The 19,296-nt window shown below is 30.6% G+C and overlaps 1 protein-coding gene and 1 long non-coding RNA gene across 2 annotated transcripts; both read left to right on the forward strand.

Annotated features, from left to right (window-relative positions):
* Window positions 1-3,025: 3,025 nt before the first annotated feature.
* Window positions 3,026-3,902, forward strand: LOC122586107 (heat shock 22 kDa protein, mitochondrial-like). The gene is made up of 2 exons (XM_043758213.1): window positions 3,026-3,229; window positions 3,346-3,902. The coding sequence occupies exons 1-2, from the start codon at window positions 3,037-3,039 to the stop codon at window positions 3,762-3,764; spliced, it is 612 nt and encodes a 203-aa protein (XP_043614148.1). The 5' UTR covers window positions 3,026-3,036; the 3' UTR covers window positions 3,765-3,902.
* Window positions 3,903-15,574: 11,672 nt separating this feature from the next.
* On the forward strand, window positions 15,575-17,690 carry LOC122581453. The gene is made up of 4 exons (XR_006321016.1): window positions 15,575-15,986; window positions 16,083-16,127; window positions 16,418-16,659; window positions 17,337-17,690. It is a non-coding gene; the product is annotated as an uncharacterized LOC122581453 (long non-coding RNA).
* Window positions 17,691-19,296: the final 1,606 nt, after the last annotated feature.

The raw sequence follows: 19,296 nt of genomic DNA on the forward strand, positions 1-19,296 counted from the left end.
CGTATTTCATAACATCTCAAAGCATTTCATAGCATCTCATCTCAAAACATATCATCTCATATCATTGGGGTAGCATTTCAGGCATCAATATTCATCTACATAGCCCATATCACCTCCCGTATAATCCCGAATACCCATAAGCAAATAAGACAACATTTGGGAAGTTATTATATGAAAACTATGTTTGTTGAAACCTCAGCATGTCAAAGTTCCCAACAACCTATGGTACAAGAAGGATGAATATATAAGTCAACTAGACACTTAAACGCGCTTAGTACCTTTCTGCCGGCTCATCTCGCCGAGCCTAGGGATGGTCTCGTCGATCTCAAGATCCCGAATGCATTAAGGGTGAGACCTGACCACGATCTTGTCGAGCCACTAGTGGTCTCGTTGACATCAACTTTCAGACTCGCAACCTTCACTTGCAGACAACTTTTCGACCTCAAGATGACCAAATTAGTCAAAACTTAGTTCTTAAGAAATGTAGGGAAGTTAAAGAACTTTCCAGAAATATAAAGTTTGACTCTTGAAGTTCTCTAACTAATGATTTATGACGTTTACAAGATAGGCCTGCACAAATCGTCTGAAATTCGACCACTTTTGAATATCGGCACTTTTCGCTTATCTATGGGCAAAATCATCATAAACTTTATTCATATCGATTCAAGAGGCCAAATAAAAATTTTCAAAAATATAAGATTCATCTTCTAACTCTTTTAATATAAAGAGATATGATTTTTGCAATATTACTAAATTTTTCAGATCTTGTAAACCTTTAGTTTTGTAAGCAATTTCGACCATCACACATTTACCATGACCTTTACAATTCATATACACCAAATTATGACTTAAAAAACATTATGAAATCATCAATAGGTTCATGGATTCATTACACACATTATACAATTGATTTAACACTAGTAATGACCTAAAATCGATTATAGACATAATGAAATCCAACCCAAACCCTAAGACCAGAAATCAATGGGTTTAAAGGACTCGTAAAACATGAAATCATGAAAGGAATACATGCACTACCTGTAGATTACAAAGAGGATGAGAAAGGCTTGGTCAATCACACCTGAATCAACACGTTTGAATGATCTTGGCAAGGAAATCTTATGGGAGGAAGGAGAGGCGGTTATGGTTCAAAGAGAAGAGGCTAAGATCAATAATCAGAAGCTAATGACCTGCTCTAGACCCTATTCCTGTTTTTGAGTATTCCCATATGTCAAAACTAGTCCCTAGACGACTTTATAAATCATAATAGGCTAAAATCATCTATTGAGAACACTTACAACACATTAAATACTTCAACCACCTCTAAAGGCATATAAAATATACCTTAAACACATTAACACATCAGTCATTAAAGTATTAAACCCTTACACATATAGCACATTAATCACACATAAACCAATAAAGACATATAAACTTGACGAAACTTAACGTTGACTAATGATCAAGTCAATAAGTCAATCTTGGAAAGTTTTGAATGTTACAAATAGGATATATTCTTTTCTTGCTAGTAGAGATAATATTTATCTTATTTTTGTATAAGGGTGTTTAAAATTGGATGTCCGAAGTTTTGGATACCCGAATTTCAGATATCCAAAATTTCGGATAATGGATTTTAATAACCGAACAAATATTTGAATAATTGGATATTCGAACTATCCGAAATATCAAAACTTTTAAATGTACATATATAGGGGCCAATCAAATAAAAACAATCTCAAAATATGAATATAGTGAGAACACTTAAAAACTATATTTTGATGCAATAAAAGTCCATAAACTAACATGGTGTATAACTAATTATCATTATTTAAGTGTTTAACAACACATTAATTTGTCAAAATCAAGAAAATCATGTTTTTTGTTTTGTGCATCCATCTTGGATGAATATTCATCAAAATGGATGCATCCAACAAAAAAAACGTGATTTTTTCAGTTTTGATGAATCAGTATGTCGTTAAACACTTAAATAATGATAACTAGTTATATAGTATATTAGTTTATGGACTTTTAATGCATCAAAATGATTTTTTTTAGTGTTTTTACCATGTTCTTATTTTAAGGGTGTTCTTACTGAAATGTTATCCATATATATATATATATAATCCTTATTCTGAGAACCCATTTTTTTTTGTAAGAACCGTGAGAACTCCTAAATTTCATATTGGATCACATGTTTTTTTTTTCCCATTCACATGTGAAACGTTATAAAAACATATGTTGCAGAAGAAAATTTATTTTCAAAGCCTTATATATAGCCGTTTGTCACATATGAACAAAAAACGTGAACAAATTCATTCACACGTTCACAAAAGGCTATTTTGAAGGTTTCTTAAAAAAAGTTTCTTTGACAACATACATTTTTATATCATTTCACATGTAAATGAACAAAAAAAAACAAGTGAACAAATATATATATTTTAAGAGTTCTCATGGTTTTACAAAAAAAAAATGATTTTCAAAATAAGGAAACTTTCCCCCCCCCCCTCTCTCTCTATATATATATATATACGAGCATAATACCCGCGTGTTGCGGCAGAATTTTGTTTTAAGAATGAGATAGATTCGGGGGTAGTTTAGTCCAATTGTAGAGGTGGGTATAGAAAGATGTATTAAGATGAGAGACATTTTAGATTTATCAGATTCTTAATGACTTAAAGCTAGTTTGTTTTATAAGGAAGTATATATATTCGAATATTGGTTATAGATCAGATATTTTCAAATAGTGTCATAGTTTCCGATATTATTATTTTATTTTATTTTTGAAATAAGGTTTTCGGATATTTCGAATAATATCTGAAATTTTTAAAAATACTTCCATTTGACGTTTGTTATCGTAAAGGATTAAACGTGAATATTATTTGCCTATAATTGATTTTTATTTATTTTAAAGTTTTAAAAGTTAAAGGATGAAATTTGATATTTTTGGATAAACCACAAAATTTAATCGGGTCGAAGATATATAATAGAGATATAAATATACATCTTGGCCTTTGGTCTCAAAAAACCTAACCGGAGATGTCGTCGTCAAAGTTACTCGCTTCCAAGATGTTACTCACCAGATGCGCTATGGCCCACCACCACCCACGTCCAACAATAACAGCAACTGGGGTTGCAGCAGCGAATCGTTTTTTCAACACCCACGCTGTCCAGGATGAAAAAATCGATGGCGGTGGTACTAATAATAATAAATCATCATCTTTCTTCTATGGTATGTTAAGGCTGGTTTTTTATTTAAAAGTTTTCTTCTTCCTAAATAAATAAATGATTGGCAAATTAATATATATATATATATATATGATTGGAGTTTCAATTTTTTTTTTTCAGATGGGTTGATTAATCGATTCTCAACAACTAGGAGGCTAAGCCGGTTTTACAAGAGGAGGTTTGAGCCAGTTCCGTCGAGTGTTATGGTTCGGCCAAGGTGTTATGAAACCAACGAAAGTCTCCAGGTTTTTATTGACGTTCCTGGAATGGCGGTTGAAAACATGAAGATCTCTGTTGAAAACAATAATGCGGTGTTGATCGTAGGTGAAGGGGATGACCACTTTGAAGCTATACACAAGTTTAGAAAATATATATGCTATATTGATTTACCAGATGTCGATTCACCCGATAAGACCTACTCCACCCGTGGTATCAAGGCAGAGATGAAGTTCAATAGTGGCCAAGTTGCTTTAACTATCCCCAAGTTGAAACCGGATGAAATCGCCTTCAATGTTAACATCAATCCTATTATTATGTAATATATGCATGCTTGCCTTAAGCTTGGAGTAAAATAAGTATTAGTTATTCGACGTTAATTAAACTCATCATATGTGTGCTTTAGGTCTACATCTCTGTTTTATCTTCAATTCATCCACAACTTTTGTTCTGGTTTTGAACCTACTACTTATTATTAAGAGTTAATTACTGAAATGATACCTCACGTTTGCGCCATATTACTGGTTTCATACCTTTCCTTTTGAAATTACGCTGATCATACCTAACGTATGCAAATCTCCACTCGGACCATACTGGAGGCTAACGCTGTCAGTTGGCCGTTAAAACCTCCCCCACGTGACTTGCACGTGAGGGGTAAATATGTAATATCGCGTTTCCTAATTACTGAAATGGTACTTAACGTTTGCACGATATTGTTGGTTTCATACCTATATGTTTCTTAATTACTTAAATGGTACCTAATGTTTAGTTATTAATTTATTTATTATTTTTTTTTTTTTATTTTTCTTTTATAAAAATTCTCCAAAACTTGTTACAATTTAATGAAAATAGTCAGAATACACTTATAATTCACTAAAAAATAATACCAAATAGCTATTTCATAACAAAATATAAGTTTTAAAGTTCATGAATAACCAAAAATAGCAATAAAGTGTAATAAAACAATTTTAAAAAAATTTGCGAGGAAATTTTTTCCGGAAATACCGTAATGGTAATACCAGAAATAAAAGTCAGTATTTACTGCGACACGAAGCTTAAAGTAATTTTGATCTAATATTTAGAGAAAATTTTTATTTGGTGTCAAATTGTGATGAGTAACTTTTTTTTGTAAAAAATAATATATTTATATATCTAGGATTACTCTTCTTTTAAACCGTATGTATTATGTAATATAGCAATCCTTCTTTTGTGCAAGTAACAAATTAAGCCCAAATATTCCAAAGGAGGCCCAAATTAATCCTTCGTTGTGCAAGTGCAAGTAACAAATCAAGCCCAAATATTGCAAGGCAGTAAAGGAGATAATCATAGGTGGACATTGGACATAGTTGAAAGGGGCATTATTATAAACAAGAATTTTAACCCGGCGTTGTCACAGGAGACATCTCGCCGCCGCATCATGTAAACTTACATCTAGCAATAAGAGATAAAAAGTAAAAAATAAATAGTCGATGATTAAAGTTTAAAACCCGGTAAAAATTAAAGACTTTGTTACATAAGTTTGTATAAAAATGTTAGACTCAAGTTAAAAAACCTAAAAGTTAAGTGGTAAAAATAAGATACTTTAAAAGTATACTATAGTTAAAAAAAAAAAGAAAGAAAGAAAGAGGAAAAGACAAAACGCAACAGTATTGAGTTGCTACAGTGTACCAAGTTGATACAGTAGCTACAATAGCGTCTTAGCTACAGTGTGGCTTGCGGCTTAGCTACAGTGAAAGCACCCACAAGGTTGAATTTTGTGAATTATTATTATACGAGAGCAAGTATCCGCGTGTTGCGGCGGTGAGATGGTGGGATGATACCTAGGTCATAGAGTATGATAGTCAAATGCCTTAACCGTACGGGCTCCGCCCTTGGATTTAAAAATTTGTCGAAAGTATATCGAATGACATCTCTAATGAAAGAGCATGAAATTTTAAGAACAACCATACAATTTTTATAATTTATCGATGTACGGTTTTTGAGATAAAAGATTTTGAATGAATTGGGGGAATAAATGATTTATGGAGGAGAGAGAAAAAAGATGATTGGTTGAGATTTGAGGAGAGAGAAATGGTATTATAGTTATTTTAGATAAATATAGAATAGATAGGAGAGGTATTTTGGGGAAGTATTTAAAATCAATACTAAAAATTTCAAGTTCAATGTTGAAAATATAGGAAAAATCTGGATAAATGTGATATTTCTATAACGTGACCCAGGAAGTACATGGATTAGCCTTATAAATTTGGATAAACCTTTATTCCTTTTAGGCTCAAAATATTTTTAGGACTCCGCTTTAGGTTCATTTGAGCTGATAACTTTCACGGTTGCTTGGTAGAAGGCGTACTTGATTATGAAACATGCCATGAACAGGTTCACACATATCCACATCATAAAACACCACAGCTATGTATTCGTTTGAAACATTAAACATAACTGTTTGAGTCATAAATTTGCTGAGAGACTCAGCGAGCAACTTCACCAGCGAGCCCTCACTAAGCACTTATCATCTTCAAGTTAAAAGGATAAGTTCAATGACTTACTGTCTAGTTTTGTAAGTCAAAAATAAGCGGGAAAATGAAGATAAGAAGGCTGATCCCCAAGGACACGTGTTGATCCGAATGAAGACATTTGACCTTGTACCAACAATGGACCTTGGTGTCTCCTTATTCCGACTTCATACGTACATATAGGGTCTCATTACAAAAACGATCAATTTGTACATGAAATCAATTGAGATTCGTCCATACTATATATGCAACTTAATTGTATCTTAAAATATCATGAATGAAGTTAATATACATTAATTGTAATTCGATCTAGATTTTTCCTTTTTTATCGTATGAATTATTGTTGCATAATTTCATCCTAGACATTCAAATTAATCATATCTAAGAGTTGGATAGAAAGATATATAAAAATAAATCATTATAGTATAATTTTAGTTTTTTGGAAAGTGGGGACGCATTAAATGCATACTAACATATATCATTATATTGTACCTTAGTAACAAATTATAAGTGTATTGAAATATTAAAGGTTAATTTGTGTTCGATTTCTGTGAATACGCTAAATCATCATCTTGTCTTAAATATATGATGACAATTGACAATATATGATTAGAAAAACCAAGAAATTGAAAAAGAAAGAAACAGCTTAGATAAAGGGTCCATAAATTTCGTTCAAATTCAAAGCTACTGTCATCCTTTAATTTGTTTAGTTATACTAAAAAACTGATTAAAACACACTGTGATCTGAATTTAACACAATGTGTTTTTATAAAACACAATGTGTAACCTAAAATACGTTGTGTTAAGTTTTAAATCACGGTATGTTTTTGATAACATTGTAATCGAAAAATTGTTCAAACACACTGTGATATGAACTTAACACAATGTGTTTTCGAAAAACATATTAAAAACACATTGTGTTAAATTCAGATCACAGTGTGTTTTGACAGTTTTCTAGTTTTCACGAAAATTTTAGTTTTTAAAGGATCAAAACCCTTGTTTTATTCCCCATGAGATGATATTAAAGATTTTTATATTTCTTATGTGAGAATTTTGTAAATTAGCAATGAAGACTTTTACATTTTTATGTGAAAATATATCCATGTTAATTCAAAAAGTTGTAGCCCCTGTAGAAATTATTAACACATGCAATATTTTTTCCTTAAACTGTCCGCGGTTGTATTAACACATGATAACTTTTATTTTTATTTCAACTAATTTACCATTATAAATACACATGTATAAAAACTAACTACAAAGCGGACAAAGGCGTTTAAACAATTTTAGTAATGCAAATATTACTACAATGTTTAAAACAAATAATCAATTTCAATTATCCATTAACGATATATAAGAAAATTTATTTGATCATCTGCATTTTTCATTGACTAATTCTTCATCTTTAGAGAAAACGAGCAACTCATAGCGTAGTGTATAGACGTGAATTTAGGATAAAAGGTCGCACCATCGACTTCACAAGGCTTTACTCGTACACATTTGAAACCCCCATCAAACTACCGTCAAAACAAATGAAATTGGTGCAATGTTTTATTTTTTTATTTAATAAATGATTATAATGATTTATTTTGTATTTAATTAATTAAAAATAATAAAATTGTGATGAAAATTAAAATGAGAAATAGGTGTTGTTGCCAGGAATGTGCCATGAGATGTGAAAATGTGGAATAAGTAATATTAAGTTGATGTGACAGTGAAGAAGAGACGAGCAAGAGATCATTGTCAGAAGAGACCTAACATGATTAGTATGTTTATGTCTATGATCATATATATCTCTCCATATGTGATATGCCATATGTAGTTAGGTATCGTTCTTTTAACAACCACTACCACCACTACACCATATACTTTTATATTAATAACTACACCACAACCACCGCCACCACTACCACTCACCATCCACGCCGCCACCATCCATTGCAGCCACCACCACCGCCACTGTCGTCGCCAACACCACCACCACACCACTACCGATAATACGATTATGTGTCGCCGCATCAAGCGAATATACGTCTAGTTACCTTTAGAGTTTTTAATCTTCACAAAAGGTAGTGTAAACCCACTTTTTTTTTTAAATACTTATTAATCATTTGACATTTCCATTACCTGAAAATTCAAAATTTAATAGTTCAAGGGTTTACTATATGGATCCACAAATGAAGACTGCAAGTCACAAGTTTAAATTTTGTCAAAAGCAAGATGAGAAATTATATTTAGCGACCCATGTGTGAGAATGGTGAGTCACCCTGCATGAGTTCTATGCAGTGTGCGCTCTGGGTACCAAAATGGTACATGAGGCCATAGGGTTCTCCCGCATTTACCTTATATATATATAGGGAAATGTTCATGTGAGAACCTTTTGAATTGTAAGAACCGTGAGAACTTTTATATTATAACTTGATGTTCATATGTGCATGGTATATGCAAACATATTCTTTCACATATGAACTATCAAGTTAAAAGTTATAATTACCTAGGGATAAGTATCCTGAAATGTACGAGTAATAAACTTTGGACGAATGTCTATAGTAGGAAATAACTAAAATTGTGTGTATTGTATGTAAACAACTTTAAAAAATGTTTATTGTATGTAAGAAAACATACGTGGCACCCATATAGAGGTGCCACTTGTCTGATTTTAATTGGTTGAACACATTTTCTTACATACAACAAACAAAGTTTGTTACATTTCAAAATACTTATCCCAATTACCTATGTTCATATGTGAATAGTTATCAAATGAACCTTTCCCTATATATATATATATACTAGGTCTTTTACCCGCACCATGTGCGGCTATTTAAAATAGTTGTTTTAGTTATATGAATATTTATAATAACTTTTAACAACTATACATTATTTAGGCATGTACATATAAATCTATATGATCATTAAATGAAAATTTTTACATTTATTGAAATAGATAAATTGAAAATATAACTCTTATTGTTTATGAAAATCTTTGCATTTATATAAAAACATACATTATCAAATATTCATATTAACTATCACATATTATACTTCATGCAATACAAATGAACATAAAATGAAGTTAAAATGTAAATGTAATGTAAAATCATAACGATCTCTTATTTTTTGCAAAGTAATATGTGACTTATTAGAATTTCATCACACTCTTTCAAAGGAAATACTTTCATGAAACTTACTTCATCAAATAATAAAATTCGTAAAAGTTGAAAAGCTCTAATTAGATATAGTTAGAAACCAAATTCAAATTATAATTAGATTACAAACAAACCTATGATTCAAATTACGTTAAATTCACCTGTAATTGATAATAGTTTTTATAAAACGTAAAATCACCACCACGAAAAGGATAAAAACTATATTACAATGTGATATATAATATTGGTTATATTGGATAGTAAAATTAAGAAATAAATATTTTCTAATTTTAAAAATAGATTTTAAATTCATACGCTTTCTATTATGATATAGAATGTGATTTTTTAAAGCTTTTGTTTATATATAGATTTTATTTTTATTTAATTTAATAGTTTTTGATAATATAATTTTGTAGATCTATATATTGTAAAAAAAATATAGAGATGCCACATAGGATAAAGACCTATGTGACAATTTTTAAAAATAGCTTTAAATTGTAGAAGACTTTAAAATGCTTGGATAACTACTGTTTTAATATTTATATTGATTCCTTCGATATCCATCCATTTTTATTGACCTTAGTTTATACGTAAAATCTATTTTGATGAATAAAAATCCTTTTTGACCTAGCTTTTTACTTGTTCGTGTCAACCCTTTTTCTACATAAGTCCTACAAGGTAAACTTGTGCACAAAAAACTTCATTTTTGTTTTTTGTTCGACCCCACACCAGCCATCTGTCAAAATATATAGTTGATGAATCAAAGAACCGTACGGTCCTCCGATCCAACAAGGTGAGGGTTTTTGACTGATTCGTTGGCAATTCCCTATCGGTGTAAAGCTTGGTGAAGCTTAACGCCACAAGATCGGGTGTGTTTGTGTTGGCGGTGGAGTCGACTTTGTAGAGAAGACGACCACCTTAGGTGATCGGATGATCGGGTGAATGAGGTTTCATATCTCGTAGAGAGAATATGATACCTTTATTCATGAGGGGATACCTCTATTTATAGGACTAACTTACCTTGGAGGATAAGTTAGGTTTTAGGGGGATACCCTCGTGTTATGTGGGTACAAAATATGGTATGACATGTTTATGGGATTTACATGCCATATTATAGATATATTATAATAATAAAAGATAAGGAAACTTACCTTTGCTTTAGGAGGAAGATAATAAGAGATTTCCTCCATATTTGGCGGACCTCCGTTCTGACGGATGAGCTCCGTTTCTGACTAAGGTGAGCTCCGGTTTCCTGAGGTGACCTCCGTTCTGACGGAGGTGAGCTCCGTGAGTTTGTTCTGATGGAGGTGAGCTCCGTAGTTCTAGCAGATTTACATCCGGAGATAGAGCTCCGGAGGGGTATATCATCAAGCCCCCCAGTCTGAAGGGAGATTCTATCTGCAAAAAATCGCATTAGACTACTAAAAATAAACAAATAAAAGCTTACCTTCGAAGATTAGAAACTGTCTTCAAATTTGCGGATGTTGAGGTTATTTTTCCCTTTGCAAGACTATCCCAAAAATATGCACAAGGTCCGCCTTGTTGCCGAGACCCCGTCTGTGAAAATTAGCACAAAACGTGTTCTTATTGATCCTTTTGTCACCAAGGTTTACCGATTCGTTGGCGATTCCCTATCGTGTAAAGCTTGGTGAAGCTTAACGCCACAAGATCGGAGGTTAATTTGTTCATGATAACTATCACAGCACATGCCTTGTTGATCTTTGGGTCGCAAAGAATCGTCTGTGATAACCTACACAAGATTTCGCCCTGGACGAGGCTTCGCCGGTGGCATATATACTAGGGTTTATCTTAATCGACACCGTTGGATTTTATGGGCGTTAATTGTCGGAATCTTGTCAAAGATCTTGGTAAGAATTCTTCGGTTACTTTTTTTTTTTTGAAAGGCTACTCATTTTTCCTTTTACTTATTCGAACTACTATACCCAAGGATCGGAGCAGCTATGCGGCAGGACAACCAACAACACTAGAGCTATATATATACTAAACCCTAATAAATAGGGTGGGTATAGATGTCTTTTTAGACGTCAACAACACCCTAATGCCTTTCGTGTATATGACCAAGATATCCCGGCAAAATTATTTTCATTTAATGTGTTACTCTTGTTATATCTCAACTAGATTATTGTCCCGCGAATACGCGAGCAGACATATAAATTAATGACATCTTATCATTGATATAAATATTAAATTAATAAATACTTGATTTTATATAGTATTTGATTTGGTGGTGGTGACATGTGGCGACTGTAACGGCGAAAGTGTCAAGAGGTGTGATTATTAATATGAAAAAAAAGGGTACATGAGTAGAGATATTAAGGTTGTTTAAGGCTAAGGGTATTTTGAGTATAAAAAAGTGTTGAATTTGTTAATATAGGGAAAGCCATTTTGCACATGGGGCTAATTATGTATTCATTAGACATTAAACATTAAAAATTCAACATGTGAGAAAGATAGCATCCAACTTAAGTGTGTAGCGACACTACATTTACTTTTCCCTATATATATATATATATATATATATATAACCAGGTTTTTATCCGCATGATGTGCGACTATCGAGTAACATTTAAATACCAAATTTTTTTTATGTAAACTGAATTGAAAGTATTTAAAAAACTAATACCAGACATGAAAAAACCATACTTTTAAATAAAACAAACAAAAACTTTAAGTTTTTTAAATCTTTTAATTACATCAATACATTGCCACGAATGATATACTACTAAATTTGAAGCATTTTAGGCCATTTTCTCTAAATAAATATCTTTTGCAATGCAAATAAATATTTACTAATTCAAAAGAATATCGTAATCCACTATTAAGTTCTAATACATTAACTCGCCATAATCGTATGGCAATTTGAGGATAAAACTACCACATTAACTCACCTACTTGGTAGTATATGAACAATGATATAAACCAATAATGTAGTTAGTAATTAAAATGAACTAAGATAAGCATAAACGAAAGAATCGTCAAACATTACAATTAAATAGTTAGTAATTATTAATGATGAGTTAGTATAGTGGTTTGGAGTTCCCTGGTGATTTATAGGTTCCAGGTTTAAATTCCCGTTCAACCAACTTTGAGACATAGGTAGTCTCCCTATGAGTGCTTGATTTGGGTATACTCAGGTTAGGAGGCAGGGTTTACCTCTATGTATTTTATCATGATGCGGGCCCATAACACGAAGTTTATTTTCAATCACATGTTCTATGATAATTAGATAACAATTAGGAATGTTTTCAAATTCATTGATAACAATTAAGACTCTTTATTTGAGTGACAATTGTAACTTTAAACATTAATACGCAAAACTAATATATAAAAAAGGAGAAAATTATGTACCTTTTTGATTGAGAGATAGAACGAATCTTAAATGGAGTTCATATTGATTTGGATATAGTATTCAAGTAACCCTCTGTTGTAAATCGTGCTTTATTTTGTGATCGTCCCATGTTTTGTGATCTATATTGTACTTAGGATAAGGATGTTGTATATCGTCATTAGTTATTATGTTTGAGATATGTATCTCGGGAGTCAATTTGATGAACTTGAGCAAGTTAATTGGTTAATTAGTCATTAAGTTTTGAAATAATTTTTTGTAGACAATTTCATACATTGAAATTGTTTTAATTAATTAAATGATTGTAAATTTTAAAAAATTCTCTCAAGTTGAAGGCTAAAAATAAATATAAATTAAACATTCTGGGCTAAAAAGTGTAAATTATTAATGAAGAACAATAAAGTGTAATTTATTGCACTCTGTAAAAATATGAAGAAATAAAGAAAATAATATCAAAATAAGCAATTTTTTGACAAACCATTCATCCAGATATATGATATATTTCATCAGTTGGATGTAAAGTATATCTCATCGATTGGATGTAAAGAAAATGTGTTTTCAATAGCCATTAGTTTATATAATTGTATGATCGCGAGTCAAAATATTATAGAAAAGAACAATAATAAGGCCACTTGTAAAACAAGATGAAACGGATAGGTGAAATTGTGAAAAGATGTGATGAAAATATAAATAGTTAAGCATACATGAACTAAGTGGTGATGATAGGTGAAAAGGAGGAAAAGGAGGATAGTCCATAACATCACACTGCCATTAGACTAATATATAACATATCCTATATTAACCATATATGATACAATTTTTTTTGAATAATAATATTATTATATTTCATCATGTCGTATCTATAACTACGTACCAATTATGTTATGATGAAAACTCAATACGTTATCTCGTGTATTACGCGGGAAGATAATCTAGTTTTTGGTATAAATTGCAACACATAATTCATGTGAGTTAATATACAAATAAATTCATTTTATTAGTTACTATTTTGAAAATTTTCGCATTTGAACAATAAATGTATAAAGATGAAATAAAATAAATTATAAATGATAGTAATAGATTGAAAAAAATTAATGCATGAATATACATTAGAAAATAGCAATTATTATTAGTTTATCCTTAAATTTGAATTTTTATTTTGTTTAAAATATAAAGTTGATTAGCAAATGTTGTGTTTGACCAACTATAAAGTCAATGACATCATCATTTTGATCTAAACTCTAACACTTGACATCATCAAATTAGCTTTTTTAATCATATAGAGATTCAATTTTTTTAAACTTATAATTAAACTCTAACGTTTGGCTTATTAATACAAAAGATATTATAACATTATTTGATTAATTCTTTATCAATAATAAATTATCTCTTTTTCTTTCTCATTTCGTCAACTGCTATTACTTATATTACTTATAATAAGTTATTAACATGAAAACTTCAAAATTTTGAGTTTACAATGCGAAATTACAAGGCTATTTGTCGCCATCCGCTATGCTTACAAGTTCCGATCTTGATGTGACAATTTTTTTAAGGTAAATCTAAAATTCTAACTAAATATATATTATAATTATCATTATTGTTTATTTTTGTTTAGCTTCGATCATCGATTTACATTAACCAAAATTTATTTCATACTCACGTATAATGTATGAGACAGATTCGAATTTCTTTATGATACAATCTATATAACAACACGTATATTGTACGAGTATTAAGACTGGTTCATCTAATAAAAAACTAACTATTGTTTCTAGATTGTTTTGAAGGAGCAAATAAATAATGAATATTTAATATGATATATATTATTATTTTTTAACATTATTTAATATGATATATGATAATAATAATAATAATAATAATATTAAATAAATTAAAGATATCACTTCTTTCTTAAAAGAATAATGTTTTTCCAACATAAGAAATTTAAAAACTAAAATTTTAAATAATATAAGTGGAAAAGCCAAAACAAATATAATTCACATACAAAGAAAGTAGAATATGGTCGTCTGCAAATGCAATTAAGTAGCTTCGCATGTCTTTCAATTTTTAATTTTTTTTTTGCCAATTTCATGTTACCAAGTATATGTATTTATTTAAGGTAAACATGATTAAAATTTTTTTTTTTATCTTTTACGTATTCTATGTTATTTACTATTTAGGATTTAAAGGGAGTTTTTTATCTAATCAAATAGAGTTAAAGTATTAATATCGTCATTTTACCAAGATAAGATAATTAAATTTGATTTAATGGTTGTAAATTAAAGTTGAAACTCATCCAAGGATCCTTGTCGTTTAAGAATGAATTAAGGACCTTATTATATATATATTGGTAGGTAGATAATAATGTTCAAAATCAATCCTTTGTTTATTTATTGGCGATAGCTTTTTTCATTAAATGACGGGAACTAGCTAGGCTTATTAAGTACTACTTTTAGTTCTAATATATATATATATATATATATATATACTCGTAGTATATAATTAATAAGAGTAATCTTTCAAGTAAATTTCTCTAAGATAAAAAACAAGAACCGGCCAATAGCATTTTACATTTCCGATGAAAGTTATGAATGTGTGGTGATTAAATGTTAAGATGGTTTTTTTTCTAAACTAGTGTGGTATGTAAAATTATTTATCAAATTAGTATAGTTTCAAAAATATTTACCAAACTAATATAATTTGATAAAAAGATATCTCTTTTCATTAGATTTAAATTTGCCATTAACTCCAACTCGAAAAATTAATTCGTACTAATACTTAAGGTATGGTGGACCTCTACTACAGATTTCAATTTCGTGGCATGAGAATCCCATATTCAAAACTATATTGATTTATTTTATTCTTGCAACAAAAATTTGGATTTGACTTAACGAGTAATTCTGTTTTTCATATAAAGAGCGTTCATTTTGTTTTTCTAGATATGACTTGGAGCTCAAGGTTACTCATCTAATGCTGTGTTTTATTATATTTGTTTTTGTTTTGTTAAAACTATCTATATCTATAATACCTAATAAAAGAAATCACCCCACATTAAATATATTTCTGCCATTGATATTACTTTTTACCTTGGACTTTTTGTTTTCTTTTTTTATTTTACCTTTTTGTTCGTGTGACTACCCAATCTCTACTCCCTTTCCCCTGCAGCGTTTTCCCCTTTCCCCTTCTCCAACAAAAATCTAACCGTCTCCCTCTCATTCCTCCGACCGCCATCACCACCATCATCCCCGTTGCACGCCATCACCACCATCTAATCTGTAATATCTCATAACTCCCACCCAAAAATCCCTCCCCTTTCGCTTTAACAACCCTAACCCTCTTCCTCTCGATCTCCGTCCGCCATCACCACCATTAGCCCGGTTGCACGCCATCTAATCTGTCCTGAAAACCCGATGTCACCATTTTGGTTATTTGGTTATATTGATTTATTTGTTATTGTAATTTCGCTTCAGATCTGTTAATAATGCCATCATCATCGCAATGCCACAACCATTCTTCATTCTTTAGGTTTTATATATTATTTACCAAAGATCTAATATTCTGCTATTATAATACGTATTTTCTAATCTGATTGTTTACTGTTGATGCTGATGGTATTTACAGGTCAATATGGAGGTATTCTAACACTTTTGTTCAGATTGAGTTGAGGTAATTGCTCACTTTTTTTACTGTTGATGTCGCCTATATATATATATAATACAGAATTTTTATGTTTCTATTTTTATTTTAATATGTATTTTTAATTCTGACTGTTTTCCCTTTTACGAATTCCTTTAATAATTTTATGAGATCTCCATTCAGTTCTTCACTAGCAATCATTTATTACTTTGCCATATGTTCATAGTATGTTATCGTTTAAAATTTTAAGTAAATATGGAGTAGCTTTTTATATTTTAGTTATATATTTGTATGGTTCATAATGGACTCACATGTTGCAGGGTACTGGAAGGCGGTTGATGTTTGGGAAAGAGTCGCAGAAGCTTGATGTCGAGATAGAAGAAAGGGAACAAGCAGACTCGAAACTTTAAGGAATCAACATTGAAATGTGTTTATCATCTACCAGCAGGAGTTTTGCTTTGGCTGTAACTCCTAACGAGTCATGGTTTACTAATACTACCAACTTTTGGATTGTTCGTGGCAGCAAAAAATGGCCTGACTAGGAAGCCAAGTGGGACTGGAGGTAACTTTATACGTATGCGTGGCATTTTGAACCATTCTTTATACAATTGGGCTGACCTAGGCTATGTTTCTATCTCTAGCAAGTCAAATGGTTTAGCTAATGGTTATATTTTAGAAGTGCAATTTTGACCCATCTGCATAATGATGGACCGATATGGGTTGTGTTTATATCCGACAGTCAAACTTTAAAACTTAGTTAAGATAGAATCAGGTTAACCGAGATAAAACTCATTCTTTTGAAATCTAAATTGCTTTATATTTGGATGTCGAAAGTTAATCATTGGAACCATCCGAGTATTCCACTAAATATGTGGGTCGACTTGGATGCACACGATGTATTTTAATTAAAGTATGTAGAGTTCGATTTTGTATCCTACTTTTTGAATTAAGGCTTTTAGAACTGGTGTTGGTTGCAGCAATGCAAAAGTCATCCGTATAACAAGTCAAATCTTGACAAATGAAAGTTAGTCTCATCTCTTCTTTTCTGAATGTTTTTGTTTTCCATTTTGAATAATACTATTTAGCACAACATATGCAATAAGAAACAGGTTATACGCGACTTTCAAACCTGCTCGACCCATTTGAATGTGAATATATCTTTAGTTCATAGATTATATCCAACTAAATGCAATTTTAAATGTTTATTTTCTAATGTTGGTTTCTTAAAAGTTATTTCAGGTGGTTAAATATAGAGAGGTACTTCAGGAACATTTCTCATTTTGTTGGTGGTTGGCTTTCTTGCTACTATGTAATCTCCACACTGTGTTTGTACAGATTTTGAAGATGTACGACCAACATATATCAACATTTCAAAAGGATTGGAGGCCAAAAAGTCATGTTTAAGGTGAAAGGAGTTTTGTTTGAAGCGGTTTTTTCTTTTCAATCATTAGGAAAAAGCAGCTTTCATATCATATATTGTTTCGAGATATTAATTAATGCTACTTTATAGATAAGAATTGTTGCAATTTTATAGTGTTTTTTTATGAGTTACAATTTTTTGATGTCAATGGTTTAATTAATGAGTTAGATTTATTAGATTGGGTAATTCTTTTTGAAGGAGGATGTTTTGATGTGGAATTTGGTTGATTATCTTGCTTAGACTAGATTTTGATGAGATATATAGAATAACGAGCAAGTTATCGTCGTCATCCATTTTGCAGACTCACAATAAACGTGTTGTACGTAATTTGTTATGTCGTTGTAACGCGCGGGCACCAGTTTTAAAATAAAAGAAGTATTTTAGATATATGCGAAAACATATAAAATTGTTTTGTACTTTCCATATATATAACTAGTGTTACTGTTTTATTTAATTTCTTCAAGGAAGTATCCAAAATAGAACAAATTTGTTTTGTTAGTTATGTCGATTATAATCAAACTTATAAAGTTTACTCCATTTTTAAAGTTATAATGAAACAAAACCTCAAACTTATTACTTATATCTTATTTGATTTGATATCATTCATGATCCATATATATCTGAATACTAATTTTAATTTATGTATATTGTTTGAGTATCAAAATAGATTAAACATAACTGAATACAAACATAAAAGAAATTTTTTTTTAAACTATACTAATTTAGTAAATATTTTTGAAAGGTAAATAACTTTACCCATTACACTAGTTTGGAAAAAAAACTAACAATAATCTTTCAAGTAAATTTCTCAAGATCAAAAACAAGAACCGGCCAATAGCATTTTACATTTTCGATGAAAGTTATGAATGTGTGGTGACTAAATGTTAAGATTTTTTTTTTTTTTTTTTTTTTTTTTTTTTTTTTTTTTTAATGTAACCATGGCGGTGTGTGTTTTAATAATTGTTGTTTGGATTGTTTTTCCGTTGTTAAGCCATCTGCTTTATTTCGATTAATATCAATTCAAATAAGACACCATGTCAATAAATGAATGGTACGTAATAATAATCGATATAAACTAAAGACGGTCCCTAATTCAGCTTGAAAAATAGGATGTTAGATCGATAGGACGAAGAAAAAGATAGAAGGACAAAAACATATATAAAATGTATAGATTTGAAGTTTGTGTTTTAAGACCTTTAATGAAAAATAATCCATAATTTCACATATATGTAATTATTGCCTAAAGTAACTTTGGACCCCAAAGTTTCTTAATCGATACCGATACATGCATATTAATTATCTAGATTCACTCAAATGGATGTAACATTGTTTGATTGACTCATTGACATAACAAAAATGGATATGACATGAGTTGTACTACTACTAGCTACGCAAGTTATCCTTACCTATAATTAGACATCATCAAGTTCGAATTTTACAAAAGCCACCGCGTATACTCCTGGGTAAAAACCTACGCCACTCCTATAAAGTGAGTGAATACAATATTAAATTGTCACTAGCTCCTAATATCTATATTAAACAGAAACCTAGTGATGATAAAAGAAAATCAAGTGTCAAAATCTATGGCGGCTGGTATTTGGACCATATTTTTGGTAATCCGATCAAACTATTAATGATAGGGGACCGTTTTTACTTTATCAGATTTGCCATTATAGATAGGGGCCCACACTATTTTGGAGCGATATGGTCGAGATACCAAAAATTTGGGTCGTAATACACCAGGCGAAATCTATCTCTATATCTTAATAATTAATGTTT

The sequence above is a fragment of the Erigeron canadensis genome, chromosome 1 (genome assembly GCF_010389155.1).
Source record: "Erigeron canadensis isolate Cc75 chromosome 1, C_canadensis_v1, whole genome shotgun sequence".
NCBI lineage: Eukaryota > Viridiplantae > Streptophyta > Magnoliopsida > Asterales > Asteraceae > Erigeron > Erigeron canadensis.